The 16,658-nt window shown below is 43.1% G+C and overlaps 1 protein-coding gene across 7 annotated transcripts in view; it reads left to right on the top strand.

The window, feature by feature from the left end:
* The window catches only part of Ctps2 (CTP synthase 2), a 118,861-nt gene that overhangs the window by 77,426 nt on the left and 24,777 nt on the right, over positions 1-16,658 (top strand). For all 7 annotated transcript variants that reach the window (XM_034485895.2, XM_034485898.2, XM_034485902.2 and 4 more), the window contains 2 exons: positions 10,957-11,012; positions 15,292-15,388. In XM_034485895.2, the coding sequence (XP_034341786.1) occupies positions 10,957-11,012; positions 15,292-15,388 (153 nt within the window). The remainder of the gene's footprint in view (positions 1-10,956; positions 11,013-15,291; positions 15,389-16,658) is intronic.

The raw sequence follows: 16,658 nt of genomic DNA, 5'->3' as shown, positions 1-16,658 counted from the left end.
AAGAGCTCTTTAATAAAAGAAAGCCCTCCAGCAGAATAAAGCCTGAACACTCTTCTATTGAGGGATAATTCCTGGTTTTCTTACGTCACTTGTTAATCCAATAATGGTTTTGAAAACCGGATTCACTCTTTCTGAGTCAGAGTATAAGTATAAATTGATTTGGACAAAGGTACCGGTAGTCATCTTTTACTTGGTTTGTGAGAAATGGATTCACAGGAGCTTGTTTCTGCCCTGTGTCCTCTGAAATTGTATTTTGTTTTGTTTGGTTTTGTTTCAAGGGCTTTCAGAGATGAGAATGCAGCTCAGCTGATAGAATGCTTGCCTGTCATGCATGAAGCCCTGGGTTCCATTCCATGCATGGAATAGTGTGCATACCTGTGATTGCAGCACTCAGGAGAAAGAAGCAAGAGGACATGGTGGCACATGCCTTTAATCCCAGCACTTGAGAGGCAAAGACAGGCAGATTTCTATGAGTTTGAGACCAGTCTGAGTTCCAGGACAGTTAGGGCTGTTATACAGAGAAACCCTGTCTTGAACCTCCCCTTTCACTCCCCCCTCCACCCTGACCCTGCAAAAAATTCAAGGACATACTCTGCTGCATAGCAAGTTTGAGGCCTGCCTGTCTCAAAGTGGGGCAGGGGCCTTTAAATAAAAGGGCTAACGATAGTATGTGTATGTGATTGTCAAAGCTGCCTTAAAGGTCATTAAAATACCAGATGTTTTTCTAAAATGTTTATGACTCTCTAAGTTTGATTATCTCTGGTCTTCTCTGAAATTCATTGTGCTTAATATTTATATTTTATTGTAGCATAACTTTTTCATGTATTTGGCTTTTGTGCCTATTTTTTGGGAATTTAGTATATATGTATTAATTTTAAGTTTTTCATTTTTTGAGATTTACATCATTTTACCTCTCTCCCCAATCCAATTTCTCGTGTATATCCATGCAACTCCTTCTTAAATTCATGTCCTCTTCTCTTAATATTTGTGTTTGTATGTGTGTAACCTACTGAGTCCATTTAGTGTTTACTAATATGTACATGTGTTTAGGGCTGACACCTTGGGAGTGGATAACCTGTCAAAGAGCTTGTCTCTGGAGAAATCTGATCCACCCTTTCTCAGCAGCCATAGTGTGTATACACACACACACACACACACACACACACACACACACACACACACATACACATACACACACACAGAGTTGTTGCTGTGATTTTGAGCCAGGGTTTCATGTATTTAGTCCACACTGGCCTGGAACTCACTATATAGGCAAAGACCTTGAACACCTCTTGCCTTTATCAGATTGCTTGTCATTGTCCCTGTCTCCATCCTCCTTCTTTCCCCCAACCCCTCAGATCTTGTTACTCAGGTTGGCTTTGAACTCTTGGTCTAGAGTAGTCTTCTTGCCTCAGTCTTCTGAGTGCTAAGGACTCCGGATGTATACCATGTACTTGGCCCTGGGCAGATAGTGTTTAAGTTAAGGAGCCCTAATGTGCTGATTCATTTTCTCCTGATAATCAGATTGGTTCCAGCATTTTATAAGAAAAATGCTGATTGGGAGATCTCCACACAGGCTTTTTGTTCCTTTGAATGTTTCTCAGAACAGGTTTCCAGGAGTTGGGTTATTAGGTTCAAAGCTATGAACAGTTTATGGCTGGTAATTCTGCTAGATTGTTTGGAAGGAGGGTGAGTGAGTTCAGACTGTAATTACCTGCTGCTGTCTCGCATTCTTGGTTGTCTTCTCATATTCTTAGTTTGTTTGCTGTGTTCTCGAGAAGTTACTCTTCATTGCTGCCTTTGACTCTGCAGTTTTTCCCATTGCTACATAGCCCCCTTTATTCCTCTCCAACTGTTGGTTTGCTTGCATATAGACTGCTTAGGCCTCAGGTTTTGTTAGCAGGGGGAAATCTTCCTGTCCCTAAGTCTATCACCCAAATGATCTAAAACGGTGGTTGATACATGTTTCCAATGAAGGACCAGCCATCGAGGCTGGAGACATAGCTTAGGAGTTCAGAGCACATTCTGCTCTTCCAGAGGACCTTGGTTTGACTCCCAGCACCCATATCAGGCAGATCATAATTGCCTGTAACTCCAGCTCCAGGAGATCTGACACCTCTGCTCTCTCTAGACACCAGTACTCATGTACATGTATACTCATGTACTCACACCTACATACAGATGTATAGACAATTAAGCATGATAATAACCTCAATACATCTTTTTTTCAAAAGGACTAGCCACCATGCTGTACAGGTAGACAATATAACCTTATTGATGGACACTGAAATGTAATCTTGGATCATTTTCTGTGTCTTCTGAAATCTTTTCCAACTATTTGAAATATAGAAACTGAACAAAGATGAGGGGTTATTGCTTGTGATGGGCTGGCTGAATTGTGGTCTGAACACGAAGCAGCACATGGGAGGGACAGGAATAAAAGATGGTATTTCCTCACTTTCTGTTGAGTGTCAGAGAGTAAAGACTAAGCCATTTATTTTAATCCCGCATCTCTAATATTTGGTTGAGGAAATGGTGGCCTGAGTCAGAAGCAGGTCTTGTGACACTACCCATATGTTGGCTTTTAGCCTTCTACGGAGAGTGTCTCCCTGGCCCTACAGTCCCACTGTTAAAAAGTTATTCTCCAAAACGTAACTTTTTGAGAGTTTTTATTTTGAGATGGGGGTCTTATTAAGTTACCCTGGGTGCCTTTAAATTCACTCCATAATGCAGGCATGCCTTGAACCTGTAATCTGCCTGTCTCAGTCTCTGGAGTAGCTGGATTTACAGTCCTATGCCATAAGGCCTGACTTCAAAAATATAATGAAAAAATAGTGTGTGTGTGTTCTTTTGTGAGAGTACTTCAGGCTAGCTGTTCCTAGAACTGCTCATATTCTTGTCTCCACCTCCCATCTCCTCACAGGAACACTGAGATTATAGATGGGCGCCACCACAACCAGCTTTTTGTGAGTTCAGGGGAGCCAAACTTAGATAGGTCTTTATACTGGTACTGCAAGCACTTTGTTCAGTAAGCCAACTCCCAGTCCCAAAATATAATTCTCAAAGCACACATCGTACAGATACCAGGGTCACCCAGAACTCTCTTTTCAGATTTATGTACTTTATTGCATGCTGTTATACGTCAATTATAAAAGTACATTTTATATCTAAAGTTAGATAATGTGTTTTTTGTCCCCGGGATGGCATTGTTAGTTAATTGAAGTCAGTGAGAAACAGCCCAGGGTAGGTCAATATGAAAGGCAATCCCTCTGGGCTGGTGAGCTGGCTCAGCAGGTAAAAGTGCTTGCCACCAAGCCTGATGACCCAGGTTCAATCCCCAGAAGCCATAGGGTGGGTAGAAGGAAAGAACTGACTCCTTCCTGTAAGTTGTCCTTTGACCTCCACATGTGCACTGTGGCACATGAATGCCACCCCACATACAATAAATGAATTAAAAAGATAAAAACAAAATGTGGTGTGTTGAAGGACAAATTCAGAAGGCAGTACAGCTTGAGACGGTCAGATGAGGTGACAGAGGGCTGTGGGTATGCTGCTGATGCTGGTTATTAAACCATTGCTTTGCCTATGGCTCTTCACGGAACACAAACAGTGATGTATAAAGCACCAAGAATTGACACAAAGTTCAGAGCTTATGTAGGGGATGGGTGACAACTTGTTTGTTAGTGTCACAGACCCTAGTCTTAATTAGTTATAGTCAAGTCTCACACCAAGGCATCCAGGAAGGGAAGCAAATCTTAGTCTGTGTTGAATGTGGTTTTCAAACTAAATGTCAGTTCCTAGAAAGAACATGTGTCTGGATTATCCAGTTAACAGGGTTGAATATGTTTGTCTCCAACAGGATGGCTGAGTTGAGGCTATAGGAGTCAAGCGAAAGCTGTGGCTAAGGTGAAAATTGGATACTTTTAAAAGATTTTTTTCTTCACAGTTTTGAGCCACCATGTGGGTGCTGGGAATCAAACAGGGATCCTCTGGAAGAGCAACTGGTGCCCCTAACTGCTGGGCCATCTCTCCAGTTCCAGAAGTGTAACATTTTAAGAGAAGACTTCAGGGACTAGGGAAGTGGTTCAGTCAGTAAAGTACCTGCTGGGTAAGCATGAAGATCCAAGTTCAGGTCCCCAGGACCCATGTAAAAGCTAGTTGAGGTGGAATGCGTCTGTCACCACAGCAGTGGGGCACAGAAGGGGCCAGGAGACATGCAGATCCCTGGAGCTTATGGCCACCCAGCCTATCTAAATCAGTGAGTTCTAGGGCCAGTAAGAGACCCTGTCACAAAATGTAAGGTAGAGAGTGACTGAGAGAGACACCAGACAAGTACCACTGGCCTCCACACATGCATATACCCATCTGAAGATGTATGTATACCATGTACACACTTAACAGATGTATATGTAAAATATACTCATTATGAGAGAGAGAGAGAGAGAGAGAGAGAGAGAGAGAGAGAGAGAGAGAGAGAAAGAAAGAGAAAGCTTCATTCCTTTCTTTCAGGGTCTTTGCCTGCTTTTTCTTATTAAGAAATAGAGTTGCTTTATACAACTTTAAGCCCAGCAGACAAGTCAGAAGTAGGTGGATTTCTGAGTTCCAGGCCAGCCTGGTCTACAGAGTGAGTTCCAGGACAGCCAGAGTCACACAGAGAGACCCTGTCTTGAAAAAACTCACCAAACCAACACCAACCAACCAACCAACCAACCAACCAAATCAGAGGAGCTTGACGAGAGTGGTTGGTTCCGCTTTATTGTAAGAGAAAGAAGTGGGTTTTCCCCTGAAAGAACAGAGCTGGGTGGCCAATTAGGAGGACATTGAGTGAGTGCTGGAGTGGAGGTAGAATCCCTGGCCCTGGCCCTGGCCCTGGCCCTGGCCCTGGCCCTGACCCTGTGGAATGAGAAGCGAAAGAAATGGGGATGTGGAAGAACACAATTTTAGGGGCTAGAAAAATGACTGTTGCTTTATTTTATCCTATCTAAGTGTGACACAGCGGAACTGCCTCCTCTTTCTAATGTGATTAGATTGTTAGGAAGTTAAAAACCAACAAAAACCAAACAAAACTACAAAAATCCTTGTCTGGGTTAATGAGGTGATTTACTAAGGAGTTTTAAGTCTACACCAGAGTGCTTTGTAATTATACAGAGACCTGTTCAAAAGGAAAACAGTGGGGTCCATGAGGGAGGCATACTGCTGTCACCCTTCCCACAGCCCCCATCAGGGTCCATATCACTGGCCTTGTGAAGTAGGTGAGGGGATTTGTGGGGCTCTAGTCCTAGCTTCTTTCTGTTGTTTGCTGGAAAACTCTTTGCTGAAGTGTGCTTGTAAATATGGAAGCTCATAAGTACCTCCTTCTTTGTAAAAGGGGAAGATGTCATGTCCTTCTTATCAGACTGGTTCTGTCCTAATCCCTGACTAGTGTAGTGGCTCTGAGACATTCACTGTGTTCTTCAAAAGTCCTTTAGGCCTCAGTTCTCAAGCACTGGAGGCACCAACTTCCTTGTGGCTCTACAGCTTCTGTCTTGGAATCATTGGATAAGAAGAGTGCCTCCTCATAGGGTTCTTAGGAAAGTGAGCTGGATTCCATGTGGAATCTATATGTCTATGTCCATTCTATATGTCTAGCATATAGAAGGCATTGCTCTAGTGAGGCTGTTGGGATAGTCAGTGGGTACCACTTACTGTATTCATTGGTGATCCTGTCACAGATTGCCCCCAACTTCAGTCTGTGACCTGTTGTTAAGACTGGGCATCATCTGGGTATGGTGGCACATGCCTTTGATCCCAGCAGTTGGCAGACAGAGGCAGTTGGAACTCTGTGAGTTTGAGACCAGCCTTGTCTACATAGCAAGTTCTAGGCTAGCCAGAATTAAATAATGAGAGTCTGTCTCAAGAAATAAATTTAAAAAACAAAAGATCAGTGATCAGAGGCTAGGACTGTGGTGGCTCAGTTTGTTGAGTGCTTGCCAGAAATTCATGAGGCCTTGGATGTGATCCCCAGTAGCAACCAAAGGAACCATGGGGATACATGTCTGAGATCTCAGCAGTCAGGAATTAGAAGCAAGGAAATCAGGACTTCAAGATTAGTCTCAGCTCCATAGTGAGTTTGAGTTGAGCCTGGGCTGCATGAGACCTGCTCTCAAGAAAACAAGAAACCCACAGTAACAAATAGATCCTGGGTGGTGCATTTCTGTGCTGTTGGCACTTAGGTGTCAGACACAGAAGAACCACGACAAATTTCAGGCCTATCACCATGGCTACAGTTAAGACCCTGTCTTGAGAACAAAAGAAAACAACAACAATAAAGAATTGTAATCAGCTGGGCTAGGGGTGTGGCTCCCTGGTAGCATGCTTGTCAATCACATATGAGACCCTGGTGAACCTTGGCACAGGGTTGGGTTAGGGGTGAGACTGGTTTGAGGAGAGGGGAACAAGTAACCTTTGTAGCTTACAGGTTCTGTTTCTTCCCTCTACTCCTGTCTTCTTTCTCTTTCTTAGATAAAGAGGCTGGGGTGGGGTATAACTCAGTTGTAGAATGCTTGCCTAACATGCATGTGCATGACTTATCCTCAGCACCCAACAAGCAAAATCCAGAGAACAAAGCACTGTGATGAAGGGATAAAACCAGGGATGACATTTACATTTTGATGGTTAAACCTTGAAAACTATACATACTAAGCTGGAGACATGGCTGGGTGGTTAAGAACACTGGCTGCTTTCCCAGAGGACATGGGTTAGATTGCCAAGCACCCACAAGGTGGCTCATAATCACCTCTAGTTCCAGGGGATCATATGTTCTTCTGGTATCCTTTGGCCCCAGGCACTCATATGGTATGCACTTAAATGCCTGCTATATATGCAGGCAAAACACCCATACACATAAAATAGAATTTAAAAGATACATAAAATTGACATAAAACATGACTGTCAAAATGTAAAGTTAGGGAAAGGGAAGCTGTTTAGATATTGAAAATTACTGAGTTGTTTCATAAAAAATGGAAATGACATTAAAGTCCAAAAGTCGCAAGGAAAGGAGAAAGCTGGAAGCAGGCCCTGATTCTGTACTCTTGTTTTCTTTCTTTGTGGTGTTGGACATAGAGAACCTTGTGTGTATGACACAAGTGTTCTTTTTTAGGTACACCCCTAGCCCTTGGGTTTTTGAGGCTGCCTTTCACTATGTAGCCCAGGCTTGTCCAGACTTCTCCATCCTGCCTTCACCTTCAAGGGTCTGGGGTTCTAGGCATAAGCTACCTGACTGGGTACAGTGTCAGGAATGAAGACACTATGTGCAGTATTTCAGTTATTCTTGTTACACCCTAGGACCTAATGACCATTTTACAGAGAATCTTTGCCATCCAGGTCACTTTTTAGAAAGCCACTGAGCCAACTCTGGACCTCCAGTGTGATATGGAATGGCTGAATTGTATAGAGGAAAAATCTAAAGCCCCCTTTGCTTTGAATAGCCTTGAAATAAGGTTCCATTGTCTCTGTCTTGAACAAGAAGTAGAAGTGGAGGTGGAGATGGAGGAGGAAGAAGAGGAGGAGGAGGAAGAAGAAGAAAAAGAAGAGGAAGAAGAAGAAACTGTCTTTGTTTGCAAGTGTTTACTCAATATTGGCTAGAGGGCTTGAGAAATATCTCATTTGGTAAAGTGCTTGCCTTGCAAGTATCAGTGAACACACAGTAAAGCCACTGAACTAGACCATTCTGTGGGTAGAAAGAAAAGTTTATTGGAGATCAAGATGCTAAGGCTGTTGGGGGGATGGAGGCAGGGAGAAACAAAGTAGTGGAGAAGCAAGTGGATTTTATGTGACAGGATAATAAATATAACCTGTTGAATGTATATAATGTTACTTGTACATATGTTTTCAGGGCTGACTGACACTAGACAAGCAATTGCTATGCTCTTCCTACTCTCAACCATCCTCAGTTGTCTTTGGTTCTTCATAGGGTTGAGGCCCATGGACTTTTCCCCATTCAGTTTGACATGTTCATTGTTGTCCTTGTTCAGTTCACTTAGTGAGACTTTACGAGTATGCTTTCTGGTATTAATGTTTTAAAATTTAATTTTATGTTATATGAGTGTTCTTAGTGCCCAGCCACCTCTCTAGCCCCCAAGCCGATCCTTAGTGCAGAACTAGAACAGTATAGCCATGGGTTGCTTTTTCTGAATTTATTAGTAGGTTTGTAAGCAATCGAGCAAGATTTTTAAATGCATAAAGTAAAAATTCCAAACAGCTGGATGTGGTGGCTCAGACCAGTAATCCTAGCTACTCTAGAATCTGAGACAAGAGAATCACAAATTCAAAGCCTGCATGGGCTACGAAGCAAGTTTAAGGCCAGTCTAGGGAATTTTGTGAGACCTTGTCTCAAAATGAAGACAGTTTTAAAAAGATAAGACTGACAGCGTAGCTGTCATTGATAGAGCATTTTCCTAGTGTGTGCAAGGGCCTGGGTTTAATCTTCCTTACCAATACATAAGTAAATCAATACCAAATTTTCCAGGAATGTCTCATCATATACTATACACATTATATATGCATGTTTCATTTATTCAGCACAAACCTATTACTACCTGCTGTGCTCTAAGTGTTGGTCTTAAGAATCAGACAGGTCCCTATTTTGTTTTCTGCCATATAGAACTTACAATCTATATTCTTTCTGTCTCTATTTCATTAGCTAGAAATAACAATAAGAGTTATATATTTGATTTCCTTATTGTTCTAATACTTCAACTTATTTAATCCTCATAATGACCCTATGAAGTAAGGATTATCATAATTCCCATTTTGCATATGGGGAAAACTGAGGCATTGAGGCTAAATCATTTACTCAAAGCACATATCCCTTAAATGGTGTAGAGGGATTTAAAGCCATTCAGTCTGGCTGCAGACTATCTCTCTCCTCCTCTCCCCACTTCCTATCACCTGTGAAATAGGCACCTTACAGTCTGCCTTAAGCTAGATAATAGTTCATAAACCATGTAGTTTCCGAAGCTCACACAGAGTTGATATAATGCCTCCACGCTTTCCAACTGTGTATCACTGTGCTGTTTCCCATTTGTCTTTGGTTTTCATGAATCAGTAGTACAAAGGTGATCCTGAGTGGCCCCACCCTTTGGCAGTAACCTCAGATGGAGCTCTTTTAAGGGTGCTTTTTGCCCCAAATCTCCCCACTTCTGTAAGGCATCTGAACTATTCACTATTATTCATTTCATTACCACACTCTGTCTGCATGGACAGAATTGCAGATAGAAGCATGACTATGGTCATCATGCACACAGAGGCATGTAATTGGCATTTTTTTTGTTCTAAGTCAAAAGCTCAGATGAAGTCACAAGGCTTTAATTCGGTCGTCCTCAGTTGAGGCTTCTATTCCAGCTTCATGATGTCTTTGAGAATTCAATAGCCACTCTGTTCTCCTGAGTGGAGCCTGGCTCCTGATTCTGTAGAGTTTGACAGTAACTGCAGCACTTTTTGTCCCTTGGATGTGTGCTGGGGTCTGGACCATGAGGGCTGCTGCTGTGGGGATAGTTAGTCACCGTCTTCTTAGTGTGTTCCACTGTTGTGACCTAATTGAGTGGAGTTTGCAGACGGAGCTGGCTCTGTCCATATGATCCTGTGGTCACTGCGCATCCATCTTGTAACTGTGCCCTGGGTGTCGCTGAAGGTGCTGCTCTGAGCTGCAGTGGTGCAGCTACGTGGCTGTTTAAGTGCCTCTTCGCCTGATTTGCACAGGGAGACGAGGTGCTCTCATTTAATCCACCACTCTTCTCATCCTGATGCTCAACCAGTTTCCATCTGTTGTCTGGTAACGCAGCAGCAACAGCAGCAGCAGCAGCAGCAGCGAACATCTTTGAGGTCAAATCTTCATCTTCATTTCAGCCCCATCTGAAACCTCAGGTAGTACTAGAATCTCTGAGGTGTGTGTGTGTGTGTGTTTTCATGTATGTTTGTGTATATATAGCTATATATATGTGCCATAATGTGTATGTTTATATATGGTTATGTGTGTGTGTATGCTTGTGTATGTAGGTACAGATGTGCCATACATAACATGTGTGTATTTATATATAATGGCGTGTGTGGTGTGTGTGCATATATGTGACACAGAGCATGTATGGATATCAGAGAACATCTGAGTCCACTCTGGCCTTTGACCTTGTTGAGGCAGGCCTCTCTTGTTTCCTCTGTTGTGCTGTGTACTTGAGGCTAGCTGGCTGGAAAGCTTCTAGTCGGTTCTCTTTTTCCACCCTCAGTCTTGCTGTAGGAATGATGGCGTTACAGATGTGCACCACATTTGGCTTTTCACATAGGTTCTGGGAACTGAACTTGGGTTGTCAGGCTGTTGATGTAGACGCTTGCATGTGCTGAGCCATCTCCTCAGCCCAAACTCAGGATCTTGCGCATGCTAGGCTAGCATTCTACCACCCAAACACTTTACCAGTGAGCTACACTCTTTGTCCAGAAGTCATATTTTAGGGTCAGAGTGTATTTTTAGGGTGGGATATGCAGAAATGTGGACAGAAGTGTAAGAAAATATGCAGGTAGCTCTGGGGGCATGGCTCAGTTGGTAGAGTGCTTCTTTTGTATACGCAAAGCCCTGGATTTGACTCCCTAGCATCCTATAAAAGTTGGGCGTAGGTGTTGGGGAGATGGCTCAGTGGGTAGAGTACTAGCCATGAGAGCATGAGAATCTGAGCTCAGATCCTCAGCACCATGTGAAAGAGCTGGGCATGGTGGTTGTTCTTACAATCATAGTACTGGGTAGGCTGGGACTGGAGAATTGCTACAGGAGTTTCTACCAGAAGACAAGAAAATCTAGATTGTTCTTGGAGTCTGGTCCTTTCTATGCCTCTGTTAGAGATCACAGAGGCTTTCTCTACATTCTTGCCATGGGTGTACTTCTGAGGTTTATCACTCAGTGCTAATTCTATTATTCTTCTGTCTTCACAGAGAAGCTTTATGGTGATGTTCCGTACATAGAAGAAAGACACCGACATCGGTATGAGGTAGGTCTTTCATCTGACTTACTGAGGGATGTGGATACCTGGTGCAATGAATCCCAGCAATTGTGAGTGGGCCCTTTGAAAAAAGTGCCCAGCTCATAATATCTGTGAAGATAACATGCAGGCAAAATCATCAAAGAGCGCTATTGTGATGAAAGAGTAGATGATAGCAGAGTATCATAGAACCTGAATGCATCTGGACAGGCATGGCAGAAAGACTACCCCAACCCAAAACAAGTTCAGCATTTTTCCTTAACCCCTGCCACTTGTTTCTCAGCTTTAAGAAAGATAGATAGCATCCAACAAGAAGCCAAATGCTTCTGGCACTAGAATGGGTGTCTGGGTCTTGTATGGTGGATTATAGCTTTCAGGAGCCTCTTCTGAAATTCACATTGAGCTTGAGGTAGTGTTCCATGACTCAAAGGAGTTAACTGCTGAGATTGCAACACACATGGCATCTGGAGCTGTGTAAGGATGGTCCTGGCGGGGTTACTTAGTCAATCATGATATATTTGGCTTTGAAGATAGGAATTTCTTGTCAAAATTGGTTTATTCAAACCAATTTGAGCAATAAGGACATTATTAGCTCATCACAGGTAGACTCGAAACATGGTACAACCAGGACTCTTGTTCCCATGGTTCTCTCAGCCTTCCTTTTCTGTGTGTCTGGTTTGCCCAGAGTGGTCTCTTTCATCATTGTGAGGTGGTTGTCAGCTGCAACTGAAGCATGGAATTTTTCTTCAGTCTGATTAGATCACTATTTTTTTTTTTAATTTGTCTGTTGGTTTTGCTTTTTGAGACAGGATTTCACTATGTATCTCTGGCTGGCCTGGAATGCCTATGTAGACTAGGCAGGCCTTAAACTCACAGAGATCTCCTTGCCCCTGACTCCCAGATTAAAGGCTTGTGCTACCAGTCACAAAAACCCTTTGAGACAGTCTCATGTATCCCAAGTTAGTTTGAAACTCCATACATACCTGAGAATGCCTTAAATTTCTGATCCTCCAATCTCTACATCCTCAGTGCTAAGATAACAGGCATGTGCTACCTACCATGCTAAGTTTTATGTGGTGCTGGGAACTGAACTTTTTTGATGCATGATAGGAAAGTACTGTACCAACTGAGTTACATCCCCAGCCCTAATTGGGTCAACTTTAATTATCTGTCAGCCTGCAAATTTATACCATCACCAGTGCCATGCTGAACATTGGAGGCCTTCAACCTGAGTTTTCACAATATCAGCCAAGAAGAATGGGTATCTTTTTTTTGTTTTGTTTTTTTGTTTGTTTCGAGACAGGGTTTCTCTGTGTAGCCTTGGCTGTCCTGGAACTCACTCTGTAGACCAGGCTAGTCTTGAACTCAGAAATCTGCCTGCCTCTGTCTCCCAAGTGCTAGGATTAAAGGCGTGTGCCACCACCGCCTGGCAAGAATGGGTATCTTAATCACTGTTCTATTGCTGTGAAGAGACAGCATGACCAAGGCAACTCTTATAGAACAAAGCATTTTACTGGTGAATCACTAACAGTTTTAAGAGGTTTTAGCCCATCATCATCATAGCAGGGAGCATGATTGTACACATAGAGCTGGAGCTATAGCTGAAAGCTACATCCTGATACACAGGCTGAGAGAGCTGCTGGCCTGCCCATCCCCCAGTCACACACTTTCCCTAACAAGGCCACACCTATTAATCATTCTGAAATAGTTCCACTCTTTAACAACTAAGCATTCAAATATCTGAGCTACCTTAATCAGGGTTCTCTAAAGTCACAGAACTTACGGACTGTCTCTATATATCAAAGGAAATTATTGGAATGACTTACAGTCTGCAGTCCAGCTAACCCCACAGTGAGCAGCTGTGAATGGAATATCTAAGAATCTAGTAGTTGCTCAGTCCCACAAGGTTAGGTGTTTCAGCTGGTCTTCTGAATGAGCTAGTGTTAGTATTCTGTCCTAAAGTAGGTTCCAACAGATGTGCTGGCAAGTAAGTGCAAGCAGACAAAAAAAGAAAGCCTTCCCTCTTCCGTTGTCCTCATGTAGGCCTCCAGCAGAACATATGGCCCAGATTAAAGGTGTGTACCACCAGGCCTGGACATAAGCTGTTCTTTACGTGGAACTTGCTCTATCCCAGGCTAGCCTTGAACTCAGAGATTTGCTTGCCTCTGTCTCCTGGGATTAAAGACGTGTACCATCTTACCTGGACCTAAGCTTTTCATGGCCACTATACCTCAAGATCCAGATCAAAAGCCTGTGTCATCTCAAATCAAGATAAGAATTCAAAGCCATTGTCTTCTAGCCTCAAGATGTGGATCACATGTGTGCGCTCCATTTCTGGATTGTAGTTCATTCCAGATGTAGTCAACAACTAGGATGTAATCACATGAGCCTATGGAGGCCAGTCTTATTTAAATGATCACAAGTGGGTTATTGTATTTGGCTTGACTAATTGGAGTCAGCTTTTGGAATGGGACAGATAAGAGCCCCAAGACTAAAGGAAAGAACAATTTCAGTCCTCAGTCAAATTTGTGATTTGGGGGCTTGGAGAGATGGTTCAGAGGATAAAGTGCTTGCCTCACAAATGTGAGGACTAGAATTTAGATCCCAGCACCTACATAAATTCTGGGCAAATGTGATGGCTTGCCTATAATCCCAGCACCCAGAAAGCTAAGACAGGATCCTTGGCAAACTCCAGGTTCATTAGGAGATCCCATCTCAGTAGGCTATCTAAGAAGACACCTGACATCAACCTCTGGCTTCCACATGCATGAACCTACACGTGCATATGCACTCATACCCATGTGTACCCATACATATGAAAACAATGCAAACATGTTTGTATACATGCACACTATACAGATACACATGTAAAAATTATAAGAATTTGGGGATAGTGTTAGTATTCTGTCTAAACTCTACCCCCACAGTTACCTGGCAACAGCCAGGTATGCTCCTCCCCACAGTTACCTGGCAACCGCCAGGTAGGCCTGATCCACTATAAAAGGGGCTGCTTGCCCCCTCCTCTCTCTCTTGATCTCTTACCCTCTTACCCTCTCTCTCTTACCCTCTTGCCTCTCTGTCCCCTCCCCACTTCCTCTCTCTCCACGTGGTTATGGCCGGCCTTTACTTCTCTCTTATCCTTCTACCTTCTTCTCCCCACCTTTGCCCTATCTGCTGAATAAACCTCTTCCCCCTTGGAACCGTGTGGTCTGGAGTGGTCTGTTTGCTGCGGTTGGACTTCTAACAACTAACACTGGTGTGTTGGCCGGGAAGGACCATGAGGTACCATGAGGGACCAGTCATATACCAGTATAGTAAAGAATAGAGTTTATTGAGGGCATGAGGAGGGGAGCCAGTAGGGTAGTAGAGGCAGGGGTGGGGAGAGGGAGAGAGTCCGGCCATGACCACATGGAGAGAGAGGAAGGGGGGAGGGGACAGAGAGGCAAGAGGGTAAGAGATTAAGAGAGTGAGGAGGGGGCAAGCAGCCCCTTTTATAGTGGACCAGGCCTACCTGGCTATTGCCAGGTAACTGTGGAGGTGGAGTTTAGACAGAATGCTAACAGATAGTGTATGTTACTTTATTGTTGCTTTGTAGAATACAGACAAAAGGAACTTAAGTATTTATTTTGGTTCATGGTTTAAGGAGAAATAAGCCATCACTCTAAGGAAGTCAGGATGGGGGAGTATAAGGTAGCTGATACCATTTTTCCAGGGTGTAGGAAGGAGGGAGGGAGAAGGGAAAGAGGAGTGGAGGGATGGGAGGAGGAATACTGGTATTCAGTTAATTTTTTTCCTTTTTATTCAGTCCAGAGCTCTAGCCATGGGGTCGTGTTGCCTACATCAGGGTACATCTTACCTCCTTAGTCAGTTAACTCTTTAGAAATGCCCTCATTACATGCCCAGAAGTGTGTATCCCAGATGATTCTAAATCTAGTCAAACTGACAAAGATTAGCCATCACAGATTGTTAAGGGCGCTTACATTGGGGAAGCAGCAAATACAGGATGTCTGTAAGTAGCTGGTATCACAGTTCTGATTCAGAATATTTACAATGCCATAGTCCTTTGTTTTGAGTCCTATCAGCATTAATCTTCCAGGTTCATGTTATTTGAATTAGACTTTGTATCTCAGGTTCATCATGAGTTTCAAATTAGATTTGGGATGTTGAATGTAGAAATTAAGTAGAGGATAAATGCACTGGAAACATCTGCCAACTGATGCAGGACCTTTTTATAAGCTGTTCAAAGACTCGTTCAAAGTTCAAAGACTTAAATTTCTCACATTTGCAGGTGAACCCTAACCTGATCAACCAATTTGAGAATAAAGACCTTTGTTTTGTCGGTGAGGATGTAGATGGGAAGAGGATGGAAATTATTGAATTGACAAGTAAGTGGGTTCTTTGTTTCTACAAAGCTCCATGATGACCTAACACCTTTTTGTCTAAAACAGACTAATTTGGGATCTAGTTCATTGTTCCCTCCCCCAGTTCCTCAATCATTTGAAACACATACAAAACGTCAGAATGTATGGAAAACACATTGCATATCACTTTGGGACCTATTACTTTGAATTAGCATTGATATCTGCATTTTCTGAAGTCTACCAACTGTACAAGTAGTAGGCATCTTTGCCATCTCCCCTCTCTCTATCCTGTGTCAGCTCTAAGCTACATACTCTGCAGAAAGCACACAGCTCCTTGTCCACTGGCTCTCTTCTTGCTCCTTCCCTTGTTCTTGGTGGTCATTGTGGATGTCTATTTCATGAGAGTTCCAGATCCTCTCCTGACTCTTTTTACTGCTTGTACTTGAAGTGCAACCTTGGCCTAGTCATTGAATCTCTGGACACTAATTGCTGCACTTAGGGCTTTTTGTAAGACCGAACAAGGGGCTGGAGATGTAGTTCAGTTGGTCGAATGGTTGCCTCCCATGCACAAATTCCTAGGTTTGGTCCCTAGCACAATATAACCTGGGCATGGTGGCACAGTCCTGAAAAGTAATCCTGGCCAGAGGAGCAGAATTTCAAGGTGTGGACAGTCTAGGCTGTGTGAGACCCTGTATTAAAACAAAACACAAAGGGCTAGACTCCTGTTGAGGAGCACAGAAAGAGAGCTTGGTGTGCTGGCTCATATGTGTAATCCCAGGACTTGGAAAGTTTTGATTCAGGAGGATTGCTTTGATTTAAAGGCAAGCCTGGGCTTGTAGTGAGTTTGAGGCAGGTCTCGGCTACATGAAATAAATAAGTAGTAGCACAGAAATTGTTTATAGCTAAGCTAGAAGACCCTGAAAATATAGGCCCAAAAGCACACATTTGTTACTGACAAGACATAAAGCAGTGAGCAGTCTTCACATTCATTCAGCTCTGCAAGGACCTAGCTTGTCTCAGCTTTTTATCTTGCCCAGGGGTCAGCTCCAGCTCCAGTCTGCTCGTGTGTGTGTGTGTGTGTGTGTGTGTGTGTGTGTGTGTGTGTGTATTGAACTAATACTTTTTCCACATTTTCAAATGAATAAAAAAATGTAAAAGAATATTTATGACATGAGAAAATAATTCTGTAATTATGTGACATTTGAGTTTCTGTGTCCGTAAATAGTCTTATTGGAGATTGGTGTAGGGGTGGAAAGGTGTGACCTTTTCTTCATTCATCATAAAGGTCACAGCT

This window comes from Arvicanthis niloticus, chromosome X (assembly GCF_011762505.2).
Source record: "Arvicanthis niloticus isolate mArvNil1 chromosome X, mArvNil1.pat.X, whole genome shotgun sequence".
Lineage (NCBI taxonomy): Eukaryota > Metazoa > Chordata > Mammalia > Rodentia > Muridae > Arvicanthis > Arvicanthis niloticus.
The sequence above is the reverse complement of the archived record's forward strand: the minus strand, read 5'-3'. Positions and strand labels throughout refer to the sequence as shown.